This window comes from Bombina bombina, unplaced genomic scaffold (assembly GCF_027579735.1).
Source record: "Bombina bombina isolate aBomBom1 unplaced genomic scaffold, aBomBom1.pri scaffold_769, whole genome shotgun sequence".
Classification (NCBI taxonomy): Eukaryota; Metazoa; Chordata; class Amphibia; order Anura; family Bombinatoridae; genus Bombina; species Bombina bombina.
This window is the reverse complement of record NW_026511543.1, coordinates 1-24000: the sequence shown is the minus strand read 5'-3', so window position 1 is coordinate 24000 and position 24000 is coordinate 1. Positions and strand designations below refer to the sequence as shown.

The 24000-nt window shown below is 39.9% G+C and overlaps 1 protein-coding gene across 1 annotated transcript in view; it reads right to left on the bottom strand.

The window, feature by feature from the left end:
- Nucleotides 1-11188, bottom strand: part of LOC128643792 (serine/threonine-protein kinase 10-like) — a gene marked incomplete at its 5' end in the record, with an annotated part of 161281 nt that extends 150093 nt beyond the window's left edge. Inside the window, 4 exons of the mRNA XM_053696605.1 lie at nt 7012-7578; nt 7990-8121; nt 10397-10478; nt 10994-11188. Of these exons, the coding sequence (XP_053552580.1) occupies nt 7012-7578; nt 7990-8121; nt 10397-10478; nt 10994-11188 (976 nt within the window). The remainder of the gene's footprint in view (nt 1-7011; nt 7579-7989; nt 8122-10396; nt 10479-10993) is intronic.
- Between the last annotated feature and the right edge of the window lie 12812 nt (nt 11189-24000).

Sequence of the window (24000 nt, the reverse complement as noted above, 5' to 3'; positions counted from 1 at the left end):
TCTAAATAGAATTTTAGAGCGCGAACAACATCCAAATTGTGCAACAAACGTTCCTTCTTTGAAACTGGTTTCGGACACAGAGAAGGTACGATAATCTCCTGGTTAATGTTTTTGTTAGAAACAACTTTTGGAAGAAAACCAGGTTTAGTACGTAAAACCACCTTATCTGCATGGAACACCAGATAAGGAGGAGAACACTGCAGAGCAGATAATTCTGAAACTCTTCTAGCAGAAGAGATTGCAACTAAAAACAAAACTTTCCAAGATAATAACTTAATATCAACGGAATGTAAGGGTTCAAACGGAACCCCCTGAAGAACTGAAAGAACTAAATTGAGACTCCAAGGAGGAGTCAAAGGTTTGTAAACAGGCTTAATTCTAACCAGAGCCTGAACAAAGGCTTGAACATCGGGCACAGCTGCCAGCTTTTTGTGAAGTAACACAGACAAGGCAGAAATCTGTCCCTTCAGGGAACTTGCAGATAATCCTTTTTCCAATCCTTCTTGAAGGAAGGATAGAATCTTAGGAATCTTAACCTTGTCCCAAGGGAATCCTTTAGATTCACACCAACAGATATATTTTTTCCAAATTTTGTGGTAAATCTTTCTAGTTACAGGCTTTCTGGCCTGAACAAGAGTATCGATAACAGAATCTGAGAACCCTCGCTTCGATAAGATCAAGCGTTCAATCTCCAAGCAGTCAGCTGGAGTGAAACCAGGTTCGGATGTTCGAACGGACCCTGAACAAGAAGGTCTCGTCTCAAAGGTAGCTTCCAAGGTGGAGCCGATGACATATTCACCAGATCTGCATACCAAGTCCTGCGTGGCCACGCAGGAGCTATCAAGATCACCGACCCCCTCTCCTGATTGATCCTGGCTACCAGCCTGGGGATGAGAGGGAACGGCGGGAACACATAAGCTAGTTTGAAGGTCCAAGGTGCTACTAGTGCATCCACTAGAGCCGCCTTGGGATCCCTGGATCTGGACCCGTAGCAAGGAACTTTGAAGTTCTGACGGGAGGCCATCAGATCCATGTCTGGAATGCCCCACAGCTGAGTGACTTGGGCAAAGATTTCCGGATGGAGTTCCCACTCCCCCGGATGCAATGTCTGACGACTCAGAAAATCCGCTTCCCAATTTTCCACTCCTGGGATGTGGATAGCGGACAGGTGGCAGGAGTGAGACTCCGCCCATAGAATGATTTTGGTCACTTCTTCCATCGCTAGGGAACTCCTTGTTCCCCCCTGATGGTTGATGTACGCAACAGTTGTCATGTTGTCTGATTGAAACCGTATGAACTTGGCCCTCGCTAGCTGAGGCCAAGCCTTGAGAGCATTGAATATCGCTCTCAGTTCCAGAATATTTATCGGTAGAAGAGATTCTTCCCGAGACCAAAGACCCTGAGCTTTCAGGGATCCCCAGACCGCGCCCCAGCCCATCAGACTGGCGTCGGTCGTGACAATGACCCACTCTGGTCTGCGGAATGTCATCCCTCGTGACAGGTTGTCCAGGGACAGCCACCAACGGAGTGAGTCTCTGGTCCTCTGATTTACTTGTATCTTCGGAGACAAGTCTGTATAATCCCCATTCCACTGACTGAGCATGCACAGTTGTAATGGTCTTAGATGAATGCGCGCAAAAGGAACTATGTCCATAGCCGCTACCATCAACCCGATCACTTCCATGCACTGAGCTATGGAAGGAAGAGGAACGGAATGAAGTATCCGACAAGAGTCTAGAAGCTTTGTTTTTCTGGCCTCTGTCAGAAATATCCTCATTTCTAAGGAGTCTATTATTGTTCCCAAGAAGGGAACCCTTGTTGACGGAGATAGAGAACTCTTTTCCACGTTCACTTTCCATCCGTGAGATCTGAGAAAGGCCAGGACGATGTCCGTGTGAGCCTTTGCTTGAGGAAGGGACGACGTTTGAATCAGAATGTCGTCCAAGTAAGGTACTACAGCAATGCCCCTTGGTCTTAGCACAGCTAGAAGGGACCCTAGTACCTTTGTGAAAATCCTTGGAGCAGTGGCTAATCCGAAAGGAAGCGCCACAAACTGGTAATGCTTGTCCAGGAATGCGAACCTTAGGAACCGATAATGTTCCTTGTGGATAGGAATATGTAGATACGCATCCTTTAAATCCACCGTGGTCATGAATTGACCTTCCTGGATGGAAGGAAGAATAGTTCGAATGGTTTCCATCTTGAACGATGGAACCTTGAGAAACTTGTTTAAGATCTTGAGATCTAAGATTGGTCTGAACGTTCCCTCTTTTTTGGGAACTATGAACAGATTGGAGTAGAACCCCATCCCTTGTTCTCTTAATGGAACAGGATGAATCACTCCCATTTTTAACAGGTCTTCTACACAATGTAAGAATGCCTGTCTTTTTATGTGGTCTGAAGACAACTGAGACCTGTGGAACCTCCCCCTTGGGGGAAGTCCCTTGAATTCCAGAAGATAACCTTGGGAGACTATTTCTAGCGCCCAAGGATCCAGAACATCTCTTGCCCAAGCCTGAGCGAAGAGAGAGAGTCTGCCCCCCACCAGATCCGGTCCCGGATCGGGGGCCAACATTTCATGCAGTCTTGGTAGCAGTGGCAGGTTTCTTGGCCTGCTTTCCCTTGTTCCAGCCTTGCATTGGTCTCCAAGCTGGCTGGGCTTGAGAAGTATTACCCTCTTGCTTAGAGGACGTAGCACCTCGGGCTGGTCCGTTTCTACGAAAGGGACGAAAATTAGGTTTATTTTTTGCCTTGAAAGGCCGATCCTGAGGAAGGGCGTGGCCCTTACCCCCAGTGATATCAGAGATAATCTCTTTCAAGTCAGGGCCAAACAGCGTTTTCCCCTTGAAAGGAATGTTAAGTAGCTTGTTCTTGGAAGACGCATCAGCCGACCAAGATTTCAACCAAAGCGCTCTGCGCGCCACAATAGCAAACCCAGAATTCTTAGCCGCTAACCTAGCCAATTGCAAAGTGGCGTCTAGGGTGAAAGAATTAGCCAATTTGAGAGCATTGATTCTGTCCATAATCTCCTCATAAGGAGGAGAATCACTATCGACCGCCTTTATCAGCTCATCGAACCAGAAACATGCGGCTGTAGCGACAGGGACAATGCATGCAATTGGTTGTAGAAGGTAACCCTGCTGAACAAACATCTTTTTAAGCAAACCTTCTAATTTTTTATCCATAGGATCTTTGAAAGCACAACTATCCTCTATGGGTATAGTGGTGCGTTTGTTTAAAGTGGAAACCGCTCCCTCGACCTTGGGGACTGTCTGCCATAAGTCCTTTCTGGGGTCGACCAAAGGAAACAATTTTTTAAATATGGGGGGAGGGACGAAAGGAATACCGGGCCTTTCCCATTCTTTATTAACAATGTCCGCCACCCGCTTGGGTATAGGAAAAGCTTCTGGGAGCCCCGGCACCTCTAGGAACTTGTCCATTTTACATAGCTTCTCTGGGATGACCAACTTGTCACAATCATCCAGAGTGGATAATACCTCCTTAAGCAGAATGCGGAGATGTTCCAACTTAAATTTAAATGCAATCACATCAGGTTCAGCCTGTTGAGAAATGTTCCCTGAATCAGTAATTTCTCCCTCAGACAAAACCTCCCTGGCCCCATCAGACTGGGTTAGGGGCCCTTCAGAGATATTAGTATCAGCGTTGCCATGCTCTTCAGTATCTAAAACAGAGCAGCCGCGCTTACGCTGACAAGTGTTCATTTGGGCTAAAATGTTTTTGACAGAATTATCCATTACAGCCGTTAATTGTTGCATAGTAAGGAGTATTGGCGCGCTAGATGTACTAGGGGCCTCCTGAGTGGGCAAGACTCGTGTAGACGAAGGAGGGAATGATGCAGTACCATGCTTACTCCCCTCACTTGAGGAATCATCTTGGGCATCATTGTCATTATCACATAAATCACATTTATTTAAATGAATAGGAATTCTGGCTTCCCCACATTCAGAACACAGTCTATCTGGTAGTTCAGACATGTTAAACAGGCATAAACTTGATAACAAAGTACAAAAACGTTTTAAAATAAAACCGTTACTGTCACTTTAAATTTTAAACTGAACACACTTTATTACTGCAATTGCGAAAAAACATGAAGGAATTGTACAAAATTCACCAAATTTTCACCACAGTGTCTTAAAGCCTTAAAAGTATTGCACACCAAATTTGGAAGCTTTAACCCTTAAAATAACGGAACCGGAGCCGTTTTAAACTTTAACCCCTTTACAGTCCCTGGTATCTGCTTTGCTGAGACCCAACCAAGCCCAAAGGGGAATACGATACCAAATGACGCCTTCAGAAAGTCTTTTCTAAGTATCAGAGCTCCTCACACATGCGACTGCATGCCATGCCTCTCAAAAACAAGTGCGCCACACCGGCGCGAAAATGAGGCTCTGCTTATGCTTTGGGAAAGTCCCTAAGTAATAAGGTGTCTAATACAGTGCCTGCCGATATTCTTATATCAAAATACCCAGATAAAATGATTCCTCAAGGCTAAATATGTGTTAATAATGAATCGATTTAGCCCAGAAAAGTCTACAGTCTTAATAAGCCCTTGTGAAGCCCTTATTTATGATCGTAATAAACATGGCTTACCGGATCCCATAGGGAAAATGACAGCTTCCAGCATTACATCGTCTTGTTAGAATGTGTCATACCTCAAGCAGCAAGAGACTGCATACTGTTCCCCCAACTGAAGTTAGTAGCTCTCAACAGTCCTGTGTGGAACAGCCATGGATTTTAGTTACGGTTGCTAAAATCATTTTCCTCATACAAACAGAAATCTTCATCTCTTTTCTGTTTCTGAGTAAATAGTACATACCAGCACTATTTCAAAATAACAAACTCTTGATTGAATAATAAAAACTACAGTTAAACACTAAAAAACTCTAAGCCATCTCCGTGGAGATGTTGCCTGTACAACGGCAAAGAGAATGACTGGGGTAGGCGGAGCCTAGGAGGGATCATGTGACCAGCTTTGCTGGGCTCTTTGCCATTTCCTGTTGGGGAGGAGAATATCCCACAAGTAAGGATGACGCCGTGGACCGGACACACCTATGTTGGAGAAATTAATGTCACTAATTTTTAACACTAAACAGTGAACTAGTTTTAAGTTTAGATTTATTGATATTATCCCTAAATGTTGTCCCTTTATTTAGGTCATAAAGCATTATACTCTCATAAAGATATGTATCATGTGAATTAGAGAGACCCTTAATACGGCAATATCCTGCCCTATTTGGAAAATGTGTTGGTTTCACTGTCTCAGGAAATGTCACAATACAACCTATTTGCAATTCTCTTCCTTAAATGGCCTTTACATAATCATAGATTAAACAAACTGTTTTGCAATGATCAACATGTTCAGAGGAAATTACCACAATGTAATTTTTTTTTTTACAAATAACTATCATATACATATACCTCATTCTATAATTTCTTATATTTAATGAAAACATTTTGTATTGTTGAAAATTTAAGATGCCAATATGAATTAAATTGAATAATGTGTTCATGTGCTGAATAAAACTGATTTTGTAATTCATGTTTGTGGAGGCTTGTTCTACTTAGCCAATACATGTGGGTGTGTTTGTGTGTGTGTGTGGGGGGGGGGGGGGGCTGTCATTCTTAATGTTGTATAGTTCATGCACATAAATTTCTTGTCAGTTTAAACGGACAGTCTAGTCCAAAATGAACTTTCATGATTTAAATAGGGCATGTAATTTTAAACAACTTTCCAATTTACTTTTATTACCAATTTTGCTTTGTTCTCTTTGTATTCTTAGTTGAAAGCTAAAGCTAGGAGGCTCATATGCCAATATCTTAGACCTTGAAGGCTGCCTCTTATCTGAATGCATTTTGCACTTTTTTTTTACCACTAGAGGGCATTAATTCATGTGTGCCATATAGATAACATTGTGCTCACGCACGTGGAGTTACCTAGGAGTCAGCACTGATTGGCTAAAATTTAAGTCTGGCAAAAGAACTGAAATAAGGGGGCAGTTTGCAGAGGCTTAGATACAAGGTTATCACAGAGGTAACAATGTGTTTTAATATAACTATGTTGGTTATGCAAAACTGGGGAATAGGTAATAAAGGGATTATTTATCTTTTTAAACAATAAAAATTCTGGTGTAGACTGTCCCTTTAACTTTACATTTAGCATATTTAAATTGCTGCTCTTTCATAAGCACCATAACAGTTTTATTTTCTATGATGTCCTTTTAAATATTGATGTCACTTGTTAATCCAACAGAATGGATCCGTATTATTTATATTAGGGGCCTCTATACACTACACAGGACGCATAGTATTCAAGAAAGGGAAGCACAAAGTATTGCACTAGGACCCAATGTTTCTAAACCCTGCTCTTTTGAACCTTTATAGAACAAATTAGTAAAGAATGTAAACTGTGTCTCATTTAACTGTCTGCGCTTTATTATGAAGGGATACACAACAGTGTTTGTAATGGCAGAAATCCCACTAGGGCCAAGAGAACAATGTGATCTGGTTTTGTTGCCAACTAACCATTGATAATCAATATATATATATAATAAAAAATAGGTTAAAGCGACATGAAACCCATCATTTTTCTTTCATGATTCAGATAGAAGTAAATTAGAAAGTTGCTTAAAATTGCATGCTCTTTTATAAAACGTACTTTGTTTCTCTTGCTATCCTTTGTTGATAAGCAGGGACATGTCTAGAGCACTGTATGGCAGCACTTTTGCAAGAATGTTATCCATTTGCAATAGCACTAGATGGCAGCACAATTTCCAATCATATAGTGCTCCAGACACCAACATAGGTATCTCTACAAAAAAAAGAATACTATGGGAACTAAGCAAATTTGATAAAAGGAGCAAATTGGAAGCTAATTGTATGCTTTGCCTGAATCACAAAAGAAAGTTTCCGAGTTATATATCTCTTTAATGGGTTTGTAATAGTGCATTAAATTACAAAAAGGTAATAGAGGGACAACAGTAACTGCCTTACCCTGAGCGATAGCGATCCCGTCTCTTTATTAAGAGATAAATCTGCAGACAAATTCATACTTATGTCCATACTATCAGAAGCAGAGGTGCTGCCTGAATCTGAATCTCTCTTAGATCTGACACTAAAGAAACGGGCAGGTGAGTCCAAGCTTCCATTGGGCAAATTGTCACTAGATGGACAGTCGGAATGGACGCTCTTTGGCCTGAGGCTTGTGGAAAGTCCCAATTCATGGTCATCCTCTCGGTTTTGGTTGTATTTTTCTCCGACAGAATTTCTGTATGAGCCCATGTTGTTAATGAGTGGGTTCATGATGATTATATCAGGTTTCCCATTCACTTCACCTTGAAGATTTTGTACATTGTCTTCCAATGAGTTTTTGGGCACCTCTTTGCTATTACGTCCAGGGTCTGTACACTGGTCAATCTGGATATCTGACGGATGTATAGTCATCTGGGTAGGTGGTTTTAACCCATTTTTTACAGGTTCTTTAATATGTTCCTTGGTCTTTTCACCCTCCTTAGTGTATTGTCCGATAACTTCAGTTGCATTCTTGCTATCCGCAGGAGGCTGCAAAACGTGCAAATTATACATATAAAAAATTAGTCAGGAACCTATAACTCATGTTAACAGAAAACAAAAGTTTAATTTATGTTGCATGCAAAAATGTCCTAGTCAGCAATGTCACTATAGCTTTATAAGTGGTAAATGTTTTATTATGCTTTTATAATAAAATGCACTCAAAAAATATCAAATTAAATACAATACAAATGTAAAAGCAAAACGTTAAGCTTTTATTCTATATGGAAAAATCATAAAAACATCCATCATTGTAGGATACAGTTATTAATGTTTGGTCATAATGAGAATTATTTTAACGGAAAGATGTGAATTCATGGTTGCAGTAAGGAAACATTACTTGCACAATAAGAATTAAAAACAGGATGTGAGACTCCCGAGATAGTGAGGTCACCAACTTACAGAGAGATGGTCCGGAGAATCCTCCTCTTCCAGTTCCCCGTTCTCTTCTATTTCATCCAACACTTCAGCCTTTGCTTCAGCTACCAGCTCCCGCAGAGCTTTGTTACTGGAAACTTTACTTACAAAGGGATGCTGACAAAACAATAGAGGGGAAAAGGTTTAATACAGGAGTAGAGATGAATAGGAGATTATTAAAAAACACATTAATTAAGCTTTACCTATAAAAGGTTCTTTTTGGATTTACACAATACACTAAATAAATATAACTGCTAGTAACCCATACAAGATGCAAGATTAAATCTTTATAGGGTGAAGATCATATATTAGAGCAATTATTCACATTAGAGATGGGCAGCCAAGAAATGTTCATTCTGAATATTCAGGGAATACTATTCAGTACTCGTTTAGTTTAAAACTAAACAAATACTGAATTTTAGTTAAACATTTATATTATTTTTCGTTATACCGAATGTAAATGTTTCAAAGCTGCAGGTGAAAAGTTTACCTGTGCTACAATAATCACCTTAAAGTAAAGCATAGAGAGCGCGCTAAGGTAATTTTTTAATTTTCGTGTCAGTATTTTTTCATTTTCTTTAATTTTCGTTGCTGCCTTCATTCAGATATTCGCTTTGCTAAAACAAAAGGAAAATCCGATTTCCGTCACAAATGTGCATTCGCACAGAAACAAATGCACATCTCTAATGTTCATGTGGTTTTTAACTTGGTTATACTAATACTCTGAAGAGACGGCTATTACAGAGTGTTAATGAGCATTTTCAAGTTTAACTTGGATTACAGTGATTTGGTTAAAAAAAACAAACTACAATTTTACTGAACAGAGTATTGCAAGACCACATAATAGTAAATTATAAACATAAACTGTCATTTTGTGTTAGTAGCATACGAGCAATTGTAGAATTGTCAATAGAGAGACAAAGCTCTAGAAAACATTTATTCTGGGCATTATAGCAGTATGTGCTTTCAAGTAGGAAATTACAAACATTAGTTTTGATCTTGTCTATAGGGAACACCCAGAGCATTTAAGACACACTCCATAATTTCAAAATGGAAACATTTTAAAAATTATGAATAAGAGGGATATATCACATGGCTACCCCAGAAAGCTGCGTCACATTGCATTTCAATTTATGCAGCCCTCTCTGCCATCCACAATAGATGTTTTAGAAATAAAGTAACATTTTGTTTCTAGATATAAGTTATAATACGTAGATAGGTGGCCAGCCCACATGTGACACTGGCAATTCAAATCACTAATTGGCACATTAATGAAAAATCACTTTTTATGAATCTCAATTCCAATCAAAGATGCCTTAGAGATAATTATATAGCAAGGTACAATAGGTCACGTTCTGATTTGTACAGACTGTTGTCAATTTAATAATGGAAGTAAATTTGAAAGTCTCTTAAAACTGCCTATCATCTATCTGATCATGAAAGTTTATCTAGTTCTGGGCTCAAAATTTCCACTAGCCATTGGCGAGTGGAAATTTAACAGTGGCGAGTAAAAGTTAATAAATGAATGTCTACAAAAATTGTCTAAAAGGGATATTATAAATATATGAAAGGGCAAGGATATGTTATGTCCTCTAGGGCTATAGAGACCCCATTAGGGTTTAGAATGTTACTTATGAGAGGGTAAACAGGGACAGAGAGAAATTGGAGATGAAAAGTGAAAGTGGAGAAAAAGATACCATTAAGAAAGAGTGGAGAGAAAACAAAGGAGTGAAGAGATTAGAGAGAAGAGAGAGTGTAAAGCGAAGATTTGGCCTGAGAGAGACGAGAGGGGTAAAAAGAGAGATTGAAGATAGGAGGGAGTGGAGAAAGATGAGTTATAAAAAAAATTTCCGGGGTCTGCTATGACCTCACATTAATGTCAACATTCTCTGCTTTCTCTCAGTTCAACAACTTCCTTTTTCTGTCCAGCTGTTTTCTTCCCCAGAACCCTAGTTGATGTTGCTAACTGCTATGCACTTATTTTTGTTAATTTATTATTGTATGTAGCATTATTTAATTTATGATACAAACCAAAAACAATATTAAAAAAATTACTGCACAATAAGGTGTTTCACGTTGGCTAAACATATTCAAAGAAGGGGGGGGGGGGGGTAGTGGGTGTGATCAAAAGTGGCAAGTAACATTTTGGACTGGGTAGTAGCTAAGGGCTTGCAATTTTGAGCCCTGATTCTAGTTTATCACTCACATACTTGGCTTGTTGGTAAGTAGATAAGTCAGCAGTCCTGACTTCATCAACTCCAGTTAATAGCAGTTTTTATTTCTGTACATGGCATATATCAAAAGATTTGGAAAAGTATTGTCTGTTGCCTAAGATAAGTTAACTAAAAAACTGCAGTACTCTGCACAACCAATTAAAGGTTTGTCGTCTTACCTCAAGAAGTTGAGCTGCACTTGGTCTGGTCTCAGGATTTTTATCCAGAGCTTTTCTCAGGAAATCTCGAAACGCCAAAGACCTTCCAAAAAGAAACAAAAAAAAAAAAAAAAAAAAAAAAAGAGAGAGAGAGAGAGAGTTTGAACATTTTTAGGTATACTGTATCTGGCTATGTTCCACAATAAAAGGCTACTTAGGGTCAAGTTTTGATGCAGAGGAGAGGAAAACGTCTTCATACAGTGTAAAAGCCATAGTGTACTTTACAACAAAAGGAAGTTGGGAAGATATTTTTAAGAATATTATTTTTTCCAAATAACAAATAAACGTGCATTACTTTTATGGTAGTTCTATAACAACTTTATTTCTTGTGACAAAGTATGTGCAATTTCCAAATGTAATACAAAAAATGTAAATGCTGTTGTCTCTGCACTATCTACTGCAAGTGGTAGAGGTACTGAAAGAGAAATGACATTTTACAGAAATGCTGTACGGACCACAGTATATGATGACAATTGCAAACAAAGTAAAAAAAAAAACAAGCATTCTGCGGTTTAAAGCCCACAGATCAGTAAGAGTATGTAGATATGCAATCCTTACCATTTAGAAGGAGCTGAAAGTGTTGGTGGTTCTGACTTTGCAATCTTCAGGAGAACTCGCATTGGGTTCAGCTCATGATGAGGTGGTTCGATCTGTGCCATTTCAATGAGTGTTATTCCCAACGACCAGATATCTGCCTTGTAATCATATGGCGCATCCTTCATGGTCTCACACATCACTACCTCTGGAGCCATCCTAGGAACAAAACATTCATTTAAGTTAGGATATAATGTCATACACCATACATGTGTCTCTTTATGTAATGAGTAAAGCAAGCCTATGATTAAGTAAAATATGTACTACTTGTACTTAGTGACTGCTCTGTGTCGGATGTTGTTATGCTTTATTTTTTATAAACCTGTCTGAATATTCAAAAAGTGTTGGAAATGGCATATCTGTGGTTATCAAATTAATAAATACAAAATAAAATTATCTATATTAGGAGACAGAAAAGAAGAATTAGGAAGACATTAATACATTTTAATGCAAAGATAATAAAAGTCTTTAAGAGGAATCTACAAGGTCTTAAAAGAGGCAAGAAAGTCAAAATTAAATTTTCATAATTCAGATAGAGCAATTTTAAGAGACATTTCACTTTACTTCTTATATTAAATTTAATTTGTTCTTTTGTTTGCCTTTGTTAAAAGCATGCATAGGTAGACTCGGGAGCAGTTATGCACTACTGGGAGCTAGCTTGTCATTGGATCACCAGATGTATTTAGCTAGTTCCCAGTAGTGCACTGCTGTTCTAGAGCCGACTAACTTTAAAGGACCAGTCAATACATCAGATTTGCTAAAACAACAAATGCATGCTAAAAAGACAATGCAATAGCACTTAGTCTGAACTTCAAATAAGTATTGGATTTTTTTCTAACAAATTTTAAAGTTATGTACATTTCCACTCTCCCTGTACCATGTGATAGCAATCAGCCAATCACAAATGCTTATATACTTATATTCTGTGAATTCTTGCACATGCTCAGTAGGAGCTGGTGACTCAAAAAGTGTAAATATAAAAAGACTGTGCACATTTTTTTTAATGGATGTAAATTGGAAAGTTGTTTATAATTCCCTGCTCTATCTCAATCATTAAAGTTTAATTTGACCTGCGTGTCCCTTTAAGTGCAGGGTAAACACAACGTTATATGCCAAAAATAGCATTTTCTTTTTGCACGCTTATGTCCCTTTAATTGCAGGCTGATGGTCTTTGTATGACATGCATTAGGAACTTTCAGGATAATGTTATCACTATGTTGATAGGTTTTAACTTACCCTTATATTTATTTCAAATGCATAGCTTTGGGTTACTGGACGGACAAAACTGGTAGAAATAGACACCTGTATTAGCAAACATACTTAAAGAAAAACTCTTACAGTTTCATTGAGAGCTTCTACTGTATTTGTGCACATGGAGCATGTGCATTGCTGGTCAAGACAGCTGGATGAAAGAGAATGTATTGTATAGCAACAAAACACCTCTGTCCTTAAAGGGACACAACCCAAATTTTTTATTTTGTGATTCAGATAGAGCATGCAATTTTAAGCAACTTTCTAATTTACTCCTATTATCAATTTTTTTTTCATTCTCTTGCGATCTTTATTTGAAAAAGAAGGCATCTAAGCTTTTTTTTAGGTTCAGAACTCTGGACAGCACTTTTTTATTGGTGGATGAATTTATCCACCAATCAGCAAGAACAACCCAGGTTGTTCACCAACAATGGGCCGGCATCTAAACTTAGATTCTTGCATTTCAAATAAAGATACCAAGAGAATGAAGAAAATTTGATAATAGGAGTAAATTAGAAAGTTGCTTAAAATGTTATGCTTTGTATGAATCACAAAAGAAAAAATTTGGGTTCAATGTCTCTTTAATGTGTATAAAGAGAATCTAAAACATAATTAAATTTATACCATACATAAAAAACAATAGAGAGCAGGTATAGAATTGTATGGGAAACAATATATTTGTACATTTTCCCCAAAGAATAATAAATGCTAGAGCAGGACATCTTGCCCATCCCTGATGGAAAACGCAGGTCAGATCCTTGTGCATCAGGAGGGTGTTATGGGTATGACTGCAAATAGAACTTCAAAGCACGAACCACGTCCAAGTTGTGCAATAAACGTTCCTTCTTAGAAGAAGGATTAGGACACAGAGAAGGAACAACAATCTCCTGATTGATATTCCTGCTAGTAACCACCTTAGGGAGGAACCCAGGTTTGGTACGCAAAACCACCTTATCAGCATGGAAAACAAGATAAGGCGAGTCACATTGTAATGCAGATAATACAGAAACCCTTCGAGCTGAAGAGATAGCAACTAGAAACAGAACTTTCCAAGATAGAATTTTAATATCTATGGAATGCATGTGTTCAAACGGAACCCCCTGAAGAATATTAAGAACTAAATTTAGACTCCAAGGCGGAGCAACAGTTTTAAACATAGCCTTGATTCTAACTAAAGCCTGACAAAAAGCCCGAACGTCTGGGACATCTGCCAGATGCTTGTGCAATAGAATAGACAGAGCAGATATCTGTCCTTTTAAGGAACTAGCTGACAATCCTTTCTCCAATCCTTCTTGAAGAAAGGACAAAATCCTAGGAATCCTGATCTTACTCCATGAGTAGCCTTTGGATTCGCACCAAAAAGATGTTTACGCCATATCTTATGATAGATTTTCCTGGTGACAGGCTTTCGAGCCTGAATCAAGGTATCTATGACCGACTCAGAGAAACCCCGCTTTGATAAAATCAAATTCAATCTCCAAGCAGTCAGTTGCTGAGAAATTATATTTGGATGCTTGAACGGACCTTGAATCAGAAGGTCCTGTCGTGGTGGCAGAGATGACATGTCCACCAGGTCTGCATAACAAGTCCTGCGTGACCACGCAGGCGCTATCAAAATCACCAAAGCTCTCTCCTGTTTGATTCTGGCAATCAGATGCGGAAGGAGAGGGAAAGGTGGAAACACATAAGCCAGGTTGAATGACCTGGGTACTGCTAGAGCATCTATCACTACTGCCTGAGGATCCCTGGACTTGGATCCGTAACAAGGAAGTTTGGCGTTCTGACGAGACGCCATCAGATCCAATTCTGGTGTGCCCCACAGCCGAACCAGTTGAGCAAACACCTCCGGATGGAGCCCCCACTCCCCCGGATGAAGAGTCTGACGACTTAGAAAATCTGCCTCCCAGTTCTCTACCCCTGGGATATAGATTGCTGAAAGATGGCAAGAGTGAGTCTCTTTCACTTTACCCTTCCTGCTTAGAGCCGGCAAAGAGAATGACTGGGGGGTGGAGTTAAGGGGGGAGCTATATAGACAGCTCTGCTGTGGTGCTCTCTTTGCCACTTCCTGTTAGGAAGGATAATATCCCACAAGTAAGGATGAATCCGTGGACTCGGTACATCTTGCAAAAGAAAGAAGCTGACTGAGAAGAGTTATAGGCAAAGGAAGGGGTAGAGTCCTAAACATTTCTGGGAAGTTTATTTCAAGATGTATAAGACTACATATACTTACCATATGACATCACTTGAGTATGGAAAATGTTCTTACATTTAACCTTACCACTAGCTATGCTTAAAGTCCTCACTTATAAAAAAAATGCCCATCCCAACCCCGTTTGGCTCAAAACTATAGTTGAAGGCGTTTGGAAGGATACTCTATGTATCCATATTTTGCAGCCTTCTCATAATCCTTAAAACTAATTTGTGTAAAATTCAAGTGTCAAAATCTGACCCTCATTTTGGACCAGTATTAGTCAAACAATACACAATAATGTTTCTACTAGAAATATATGTAGAAGGCCCAAAAACCTGTTTCCCCTTTAACTGGTAAAATGTAATTCATGTCTGATTCTAGGAAAGATTCATGATGTTTCTAAAAATGTCCTATATTAGGCAGACTAGAAACATACATTGTACTAATAAATATCAATAACTCAAGTGGGTTTAAATCCATGAGTAGGTAGAAAGCCTCCCGGAAGTCTGTAGGCGTGGGGACCTTCCCATATATAACATTTCCTGCTATGGTTATTTGGAAGAAAGATAGGCATTCAATTCCAAGGGGACCACCATCATTAGAAAACCACAATAATTCTGAAAACCTTAACATTTTTATCTGAAACCATGAGATCTATTGTTTTGCTTCTTTCCAGCACACTAACAAACCAGTGAGTGGTGTTAAAGGGATATAATAATCTGAACATTTTCTGTTGTAATTTAGACACACATAATCTTTGTTGAATCCCTAGGTAGGCGTCTGGAGCACTACATGGCAGGAAAAAAGTGCTGCCATTTAGTGCTCTTGCAAATGGATATCATGCTTGCAAAACTGCTGCAATATAGTGCTCCAGACACTCGCCCACTCCTGAGTTTACGTCCCTGCTTTTCAACAAATGTTACCAAGAAAACAAAGAAAATTTAATAATAGAAGTAAATTAGAATGTTGTTAAAATTTCACACACTATCCGAACCACAAACATATTTTTAGGTTACATGTTCCTTTAATGACTTCACTGTACTGAAGATTCCTACCCCTGGAGTACTTACTTTCCTTTAAATCTCAAATGCAGAGGTCTCTTGTGACACAATATGAATGAGGTATCTTGCAGAACTGCCACCAATAAATCAATGGTTACTATGCAGTCATGTAACTAAACCAGGACTGCATCTTTGGTGATCTGCAAAGTTCAAAAGCGGAACAGAGGGCAAGCAATTCTAGTATTATTTGCTGCTTTATTCTTGAAGAAATATAATTTATGCTTGCCTGATAAATTGATTTCCCTCTTGGTAGTTAGGGTCCACGAAAACATTCATAACCTATGGTAATTACTTCACCTGGCCACTAGGTGTAGGCAAAGTCACCCCAAACAGAGCATTGAAATATCCCTTACACTTCCACTACCCTTCTCAGTAGTTGAAGCCGAGGGTAAGGAAAAGTAAAGAAATAAAATGGGTATAGAGGTGCCAAAACTGCCGCCATTACACAAAATAAGGGCGGGTTCATGGACCCTAACTGCCAAGAAATGTATCCAGTAATCATAAATTATATTTTCCTTCTAATGGCAGTGATGGACCACGAAAACATTCATAACCTATGGAAAATGAATACCCAAGCTGAGGAGTACACAAATGTTAGGGAGGGAAAGAAGGGAAGGAAAGTAGGGAAGGCAGTCCTAATTACTAGGCACCACCTCTTGTAGAACCCTTCCTTACCTCCATGAAACAAGGCAAAGAACTACTAATAGGATAGGGGAAGTGGGAGGGATATGTTCTGTTTGGGGTATATCTGCATTCTCCTGGTGGCCAGGTGAAGTAATTCCCATAGGTTATGAATTTTCTTCCTAATGGGAAAGAGTCCACAACCGCATTCATTACTTATGGGAAATAAGAACCTGGCCACCAGGAGGAGGCAAAGACCCACCAGCCAAAGGCTTAAATACTCCTCCCACTTCCCCTATCCCCCAGTCATTCTTTGCCTTTCGTCCCAGGAGGTTGGCAGAGAAGTGTCAGAAGTTTTTTTTCTTTTATTTAACTTATTTAATTTATTTTTATTTTTGTCTCTTTTGGAGGGTGCTACCCTTCGTCACGAGACGTAAGTTTTAAGTAGTCCTATCAGCCTCTCGTGGAGGGCCTGGGCGAAAGTGAGAGTCCGGAGATGCGGTGGGAGCTTCCCCTGCGACACCATCCAGACTCCTATTCACAGCTCCTCTTCAGCACTTGGCATTGCCGAACTTTGCTTCGCTACCTGCCGTTTTTCTCTAAAGTCCATGACGGAGGCGATGCTACTATTCGTCACACTTGGAGGGCCGTGTTCCTGTTCCACGGCGTTGGATTCCGGTAAGATCGTTTTATTTTATTACATTTCTGTAATGTGATTTATTATGACAGTTAAGTATGGTCCTCACTGAGGCACCTTTTTCGATCTAGGAATCAAGGGATTATCCCCCCTTTTTGGGGAATTTGTGAACGGGATTGGGTATTTATCATGTTTATTATGTGATTATCCTACTTGTGTACGGGAATTCGGGCTCCGAGGCTGAGACATGTATCGTTTTCTGTGTACTACATACTGCCTTGTTCTGTCGACATGGCCTTGGACCTTCTCTTTCGAGTTATGGTATCATTTTTTTTCCCCGAAGATGGCAGGACATTTTCTTTTTAATATTTTAATGGCGTTGATTCGCTTGCAGGACCCTGAAATTTCCTTACAGTTATGTGTCTGTCTTCCTATCCCGGGTGTTCAGACCATCAATGGCACTATTATATTTCCCCCGGGGGTGATTGTTCCTCCATGTTGTTTGTTTTGTTACAGGATTGTGCGGCTGTGCATCCTACTACGACGTCTGTTTGGTTTATTGGGGGATTCTTTTCTGTATCATCGGGGCCCTTCTTGCTCCTCTCAGGGTTCTTCAAGGTAGGCTAGTGGAGTTGCTTTTTTTCCAGCCAGTCTACTGTGAGCTTTCCCAGTCTTTTTTCTGAAGGTTACTGTCTCTGTTTGGCAGGTACTGCAGAGACTTGATTCCTTCTGGGCGGATGACTATGGGTTCCCTTGATTTTACTTTTATCCGGTCAGGATTATTTACTTTCTGTTATGTTTTCCCTATGGGAATTCTGGTTTTTACTTTCTGTTATGTTTTCCCTATGGGAATTGCTCGAACTAGTTCTTCTATGGAAGTTTTTCCAGGATTTTAATCCGGAGTGTTTGTGTGCCTTGTTAAGTGACACACATTGTGTCTGGCGGGACCTGCTGATTCACTTGTTTCAGTTGTTGTTTTTTTTAAAAAAAAAATAAAAAAAAATAAAGACCATAGGGTCTGGTTGTCGGAAGTGCTTGGGCTGGCCCGTGGCAGTTCTGCTCCCGGCATATGGGACCGGTGGTGTCTCACTGTCTATTTGCATCCCCAGCGGAGGGGTATGGTCCTTACTGCTTGGTGCGGTTATGGCATTTCGAGAAGCTTTTGCCTCGTTGTCATTGACTGGCTTGATCGATGTGTGAGTCTTAAATAATTCTTGATTGAAAATTACATATAGAGGTGGTTAGTCTCACTATCTTCGCCTCTGGAAACTTTTATGTTTGGATTGCGTGGCTCACCTTTTAGGTGTCGCTGCTAAGGTTCTGGTATCCCTTTTTCTTGGGGTTAAGGACCGGGATGACCTTTGTCCTCGGTGTCTAGTGTCCGGTGGATTTTGCGTGTTTTCATCGCAGTGTCTTTCTTGACGAGATAGTCGGTCAGCGCTGACTCAGGGAGTCTTGTTGTGGGATTCCGACTTGTAGGATCTAGGTTCTTATCTTTTAGATCTCGGTGTGAGTCTGAGAGGGGACTCGAGGGCTTTGGCGGCCTGGTTCATACTTTCTCTTCTTTTCCCTGTTTTCCTTGGAAATCAGGGTTTGGATAGGATGAGTTTCCTTCTCTATCCTTTTGGGGATTTTGGACATTTCTGGTTTGTTACCCGGTTGTGAGCGTGGGCTTTGGGGTTTGTATTCTAAGAGTCCTTTGCCCTATTGTCCCTATTGTGTCCTGGTCTCGTCCTAGACCTGTTGAGTGCTTCTACTGTGGCCCATTGGTTAGCAAGTTGGACATTTTCCCCTTTTGCAGTTTGCTGCTGTCTGTGTTAGGTGGTTCGAGAGATTGTCTCTCAGAGGTCTTACACAATGAGGCCCATTTATCAAGCTCCATATGGAGTTTGAGGGCCCGTATTTCTGACGAGTCTTCAGACTCGGAAGAAACAGCAGTTGTGAAGCAGTGGTCTAAAGCTCTGAGCAGGCGGACAGGAATCGGCACAATTCAATCCGATCGAGTACGATTGGGTTGATTGACACCTCCCTGCCTTGGGGTCTCTCTGCCTTCTCTGTTCGCACCACTATCCTCTCCTTCATTTCCGGTATCTTTTTCATTGATTTTTCCCATCTATGGAATTGATCCTTGCTTGTGGGGCACCCTCAGTCTCCTGTGGGCTGGGGTGTGGGACTGGGTTTTTCTTTTTTTGTGTTTCTCCTGTTCGCCGGTAAGGGTTTTTTCCCTTGGTGACCGGGTTTTTCATGGAATGGCTGTTGGTCCCTGCTGTTTAGCTGTCTATTTGTCTGCTGGTCCTTGAGATTTGTTTGTTCTCTTCGGCTCCTTTTCTGGTATTCTGATGATGTCTCCGTCTTCGGGACATGGATTAGAGTAACATAATTTATGTAAGAACTTACCTGATAAATTCATTTCTTTCATATTAACAAGAGTCCATGAGCTAGTGACGTATGGGATATACATTCCTACCAGGAGGGGCAAAGTTTCCCAAACCTTAAAATGCCTATAAATACACCCCTCACCACACCCACAAATCAGTTTAACGAATAGCCAAGAAGTGGGGTGATAAGAAAAAAAGTGCGAAGCATATAAAATAAGGAATTGGAATAATTGTGCTTTATACAAAAAAATCATAACCACCACAAAAAAAGGGTGGGCCTCATGGACTCTTGTTAATATGAAAGAAATGAATTTATCAGGTAAGTTCTTACATAAATTATGTTTTCTTTCATGTAATTAACAAGAGTCCATGAGCTAGTGACGTATGGGATAATGACTACCCAAGATGTGGATCTTTCCACACAAGAGTCACTAGAGAGGGAGGGATAAAATAAAGACAGCCAATTCCTGCTGAAAATAATCCACACCCAAAATAAAGTTTAACAAAAAACATAAGCAGAAGATTCAAACTGAAACCGCTGCCTGAAGAACTTTTCTACCAAAAACTGCTTCAGAAGAAGAAAATACATCAAAATGGTAGAATTTAGTAAAAGTATGCAAAGAGGACCAAGTTGCTGCTTTGCAGATCTGGTCAACCGAAGCTTCATTCCTAAACGCCCAGGAAGTAGATACTGACCTAGTAGAATGAGCTGTAATTCTCTGAGGCGGAATTTTACCCGACTCAACATAGGCAAGATGAATTAAAGATTTCAACCAAGATGCCAAAGAAATGGCAGAAGCTTTCTGGCCTTTCCTAGAACCGGAAAAGATAACAAATAGACTAGAAGTCTTACGGAAAGATTTCGTAGCTTCAACATAATATTTCAAAGCTCTAACAACATCCAAAGAATGCAACGATTTCTCCTTAGAATTCTTAGGATTAGGACATAATGAAGGAACCACAATTTCTCTACTAATGTTGTTGGAATTCACAACTTTAGGTAAAAATTCAAAAGAAGTTCGCAACACCGCCTTATCCTGATGAAAAATCAGAAAAGGAGACTCACAAGAAAGAGCAGATAATTCAGAAACTCTTCTAGCAGAAGAGATGGCCAAAAGGAACAAAACTTTCCAAGAAAGTAATTTAATGTCCAATGAATGCATAGGTTCAAACGGAGGAGCTTGAAGAGCTCCCAGAACCAAATTCAAACTCCAAGGAGGAGAAATTGACTTAATGACAGATTTTATACGAACCAAAGCTTGTACAAAACAATGAATATCAGGAAGAATAGCAATCTTTCTGTGAAAAAGAACAGAAAGAGCGGAGATTTGTCCTTTCAAAGAACTTGCGGACAAACCCTTATCTAAACCATCCTGAAGAAACTGTAAAATTCTCGGTATTCTAAAAGAATGCCAAGAAAAATGATGAGAAAGACACCAAGAAATATAAGTCTTCCAGACTCTATAATATATCTCTCGAGATACAGATTTACGAGCCTGTAACATAGTATTAATCACGGAGTCAGAGAAACCTCTTTGACCAAGAATCAAGCGTTCAATCTCCATACCTTTAAATTTAAGGATTTCAGATCCGGATGGAAAAAAGGACCTTGCGACAGAAGGTCTGGTCTTAACGGAAGAGTCCATGGTTGGCAAGATGCCATCCGGACAAGATCCGCATACCAAAACCTGTGAGGCCATGCCGGAGCTATTAGCAGAACAAACGAGCATTCCCTCAGAATCTTGGAGATTACTCTTGGAAGAAGAACTAGAGGCGGAAAGATATAGGCAGGATGATACTTCCAAGGAAGTGATAATGCATCCACTGCCTCCGCCTGAGGATCCCGGGATCTGGACAGATACCTGGGAAGTTTCTTGTTTAGATGAGAGGCCATCAGATCTATCTCTGGGAGCCCCCACATTTGAACAATCTGAAGAAATACCTCTGGGTGAAGAGACCATTCGCCCGGATGCAACGTTTGGCGACTGAGATAATCCGCTTCCCAATTGTCTACACCTGGGATATGAACCGCAGAGATTAGACAGGAGCTGGATTCCGCCCAAACCAAAATTCGAGATACTTCTTTCATAGCCAGAGGACTGTGAGTCCCTCCTTGATGATTGATGTATGCCACAGATGTGACATTGTCTGTCTGAAAACAAATGAACGATTCTCTCTTCAGAAGAGGCCAAAACTGAAGAGCTCTGAAAATTGCACGGAGTTCCAAGATATTGATCGGTAATCTCACCTCCTGAGATTCCCAAACTCCTTGTGCCGTCAGAGATCCCCACACAGCTCCCCAACCTGTGAGACTTGCATCTGTTGAAATTACAGTCCAGGTCGGAAGAACAAAAGAAGCCCCCTGAATTAAACGAAGGTGATCTGTCCACCACGTTAGAGAGTGTCGAACAATCGGTTTTAAAGATATTAATTGATATATCTTCGTGTAATCCCTGCACCATTGGTTCAGCATACAGAGCTGAAGAGGTCGCATGTGAAAACGAGCAAAGGGGATCGCGTCCGATGCAGCAGTCATAAGACCTAGAATTTCCATGCATAAGGCTACCGAAGGGAATGATTGAGACTGAAGGTTTCGACAAGCTGTAATCAATTTTAGACGTCTCTTGTCTGTTAAAGACAGAGTCATGGATACTGAATCTATCTGGAAACCCAGAAAGGTTACCCTTGTTTGAGGAATCAAAGAACTTTTTGGTAAATTGATCCTCCAACCATGATCTTGAAGAAACAACACAAGTCGATTCGTATGAGACTCTGCTAAATGTAAAGACTGAGCAAGAACCAAGATATCGTCCAAATAAGGAAATACCACAATACCCTGTTCTCTGATTACAGACAGAAGGGCACCGAGAATCTTTGTGAAAATTCTTGGAGCTGTAGCAAGGCCAAACGGTAGAGCCACAAATTGGTAATGCTTGTCTAGAAAAGAGAATCTCAGGAACTGATAATGATCTGGATGAATCGGAATATGCAGATATGCATCCTGTAAATCTATTGTGGACATATAATTCCCTTGCTGAACAAAAGGCAATATAGTCCTTACAGTTACCATCTTGAACGTTGGTATCCTTACATAACGATTCAATAATTTTAGATCCAGAACTGGTCTGAAGGAATTCTCCTTCTTTGGTACAATGAAGAGATTTGAATAAAACCCCATCCCCTGTTCCGGAACTGGAACTGGCATAATTACTCCAGCCAACTCTAGATCTGAAACACAATTCAGAAATGCTTGAGCTTTCACTGGATTTACTGGGACACGGGAAAGAAAAAATCTCTTTGCAGGAGGTCTCATCTTGAAACCAATTCTGTACCCTTCTGAAACAATGTTCTGAATCCAAAGATTGTGAACAGAATTGATCCAAATTTCTTTGAAAAAACGTAACCTGCCCCCTACCAGCTGAACTGGAATGAGGGCCGTACCTTCATGTGAACTTAGAAGCAGGCTTTGCCTTTCTAGCAGGCTTGGATTTATTCCAGACTGGAGATGGTTTCCAAACTGAAACTGCTCCTGAGGACGAAGGATCAGGCTTTTGTTCTTTGTTGAAACGAAAGGAACGAAAACGATTGTTAGCCCTGTTTTTACCTTTAGATTTTTTATCCTGTGGTAAAAAAGTTCCTTTCCCACCAGTAACAGTTGAAATAATAGAATCCAACTGAGAACCAAATAATTTGTTTCCCTGGAAAGAAATGGAAAGTAGAGTTGATTTAGAAGCCATATCAGCATTCCAGGTCTTAAGCCATAAAGCTCTTCTGGCTAAGATAGCCAGAGACATAAACCTAACATCAACTCTAATAATATCAAAAATGGCATCACAGATAAAATTATTAGCATGCTGGAGAAGAATAATAATATCATGAGAATCACGATTTGTTACTTGTTGCGCTAGAGTTTCCAACCAAAAAGTTGAAGCTGCAGCAACATCAGCCAATGATATAGCAGGTCTAAGAAGATTACCTGAACATAGATAAGCTTTTCTTAGAAAAGATTCAATTTTTCTATCTAAAGGATCCTTAAACGAGGTACCATCTGACGTAGGAATGGTAGTACGTTTAGCAAGGGTAGAAATAGCCCCATCAACTTTAGGGATTTTGTCCCAAAATTCTAACCTGTCAGGCGGAACAGGATATAATTGCTTAAAACGTTTAGAAGGAGTAAATGAATTACCCAATTTATCCCATTCCTTGGAAATTACTGCAGAAATAGCATTAGGAACAGGAAAGACTTCTGGAATAACCGCAGGAGCTTTAAAAACCTTATCCAAACGTATAGAATTAGTATCAAGAGGACTAGAATCCTCTATTTCTAAAGCAATTAGTACTTCTTTAAGTAAAGAGCGAATAAATTCCATCTTAAATAAATAACATAATTTATGTAAGAACTTACCTGATAAATTCATTTCTTTCATATTAGCAAGAGTCCATGAGCTAGTGACGTATGGGATATACATTCCTACCAGGAGGGGCAAAGTTTCCCAAACCTTAAAATGCCTATAAATACACCCCTCACCACACCCACAATTCAGTTTAACGAATAGCCAAGAAGTGGGGTGATAAGAAAAAAGTGCGAAAGCATATAAAATAAGGAATTGGAATAATTGTGCTTTATACAAAAAAATCATAACCACCACAAAAAAAAAAGGGCGGGCCTCATGGACTCTTGCTAATATGAAAGAAATGAATTTATCAGGTAAGTTCTTACATAAATTATGTTTTCTTTCATGTAATTAGCAAGAGTCCATGAGCTAGTGACGTATGGGATAATGACTACCCAAGATGTGGATCTTTCCACACAAGAGTCACTAGAGAGGGAG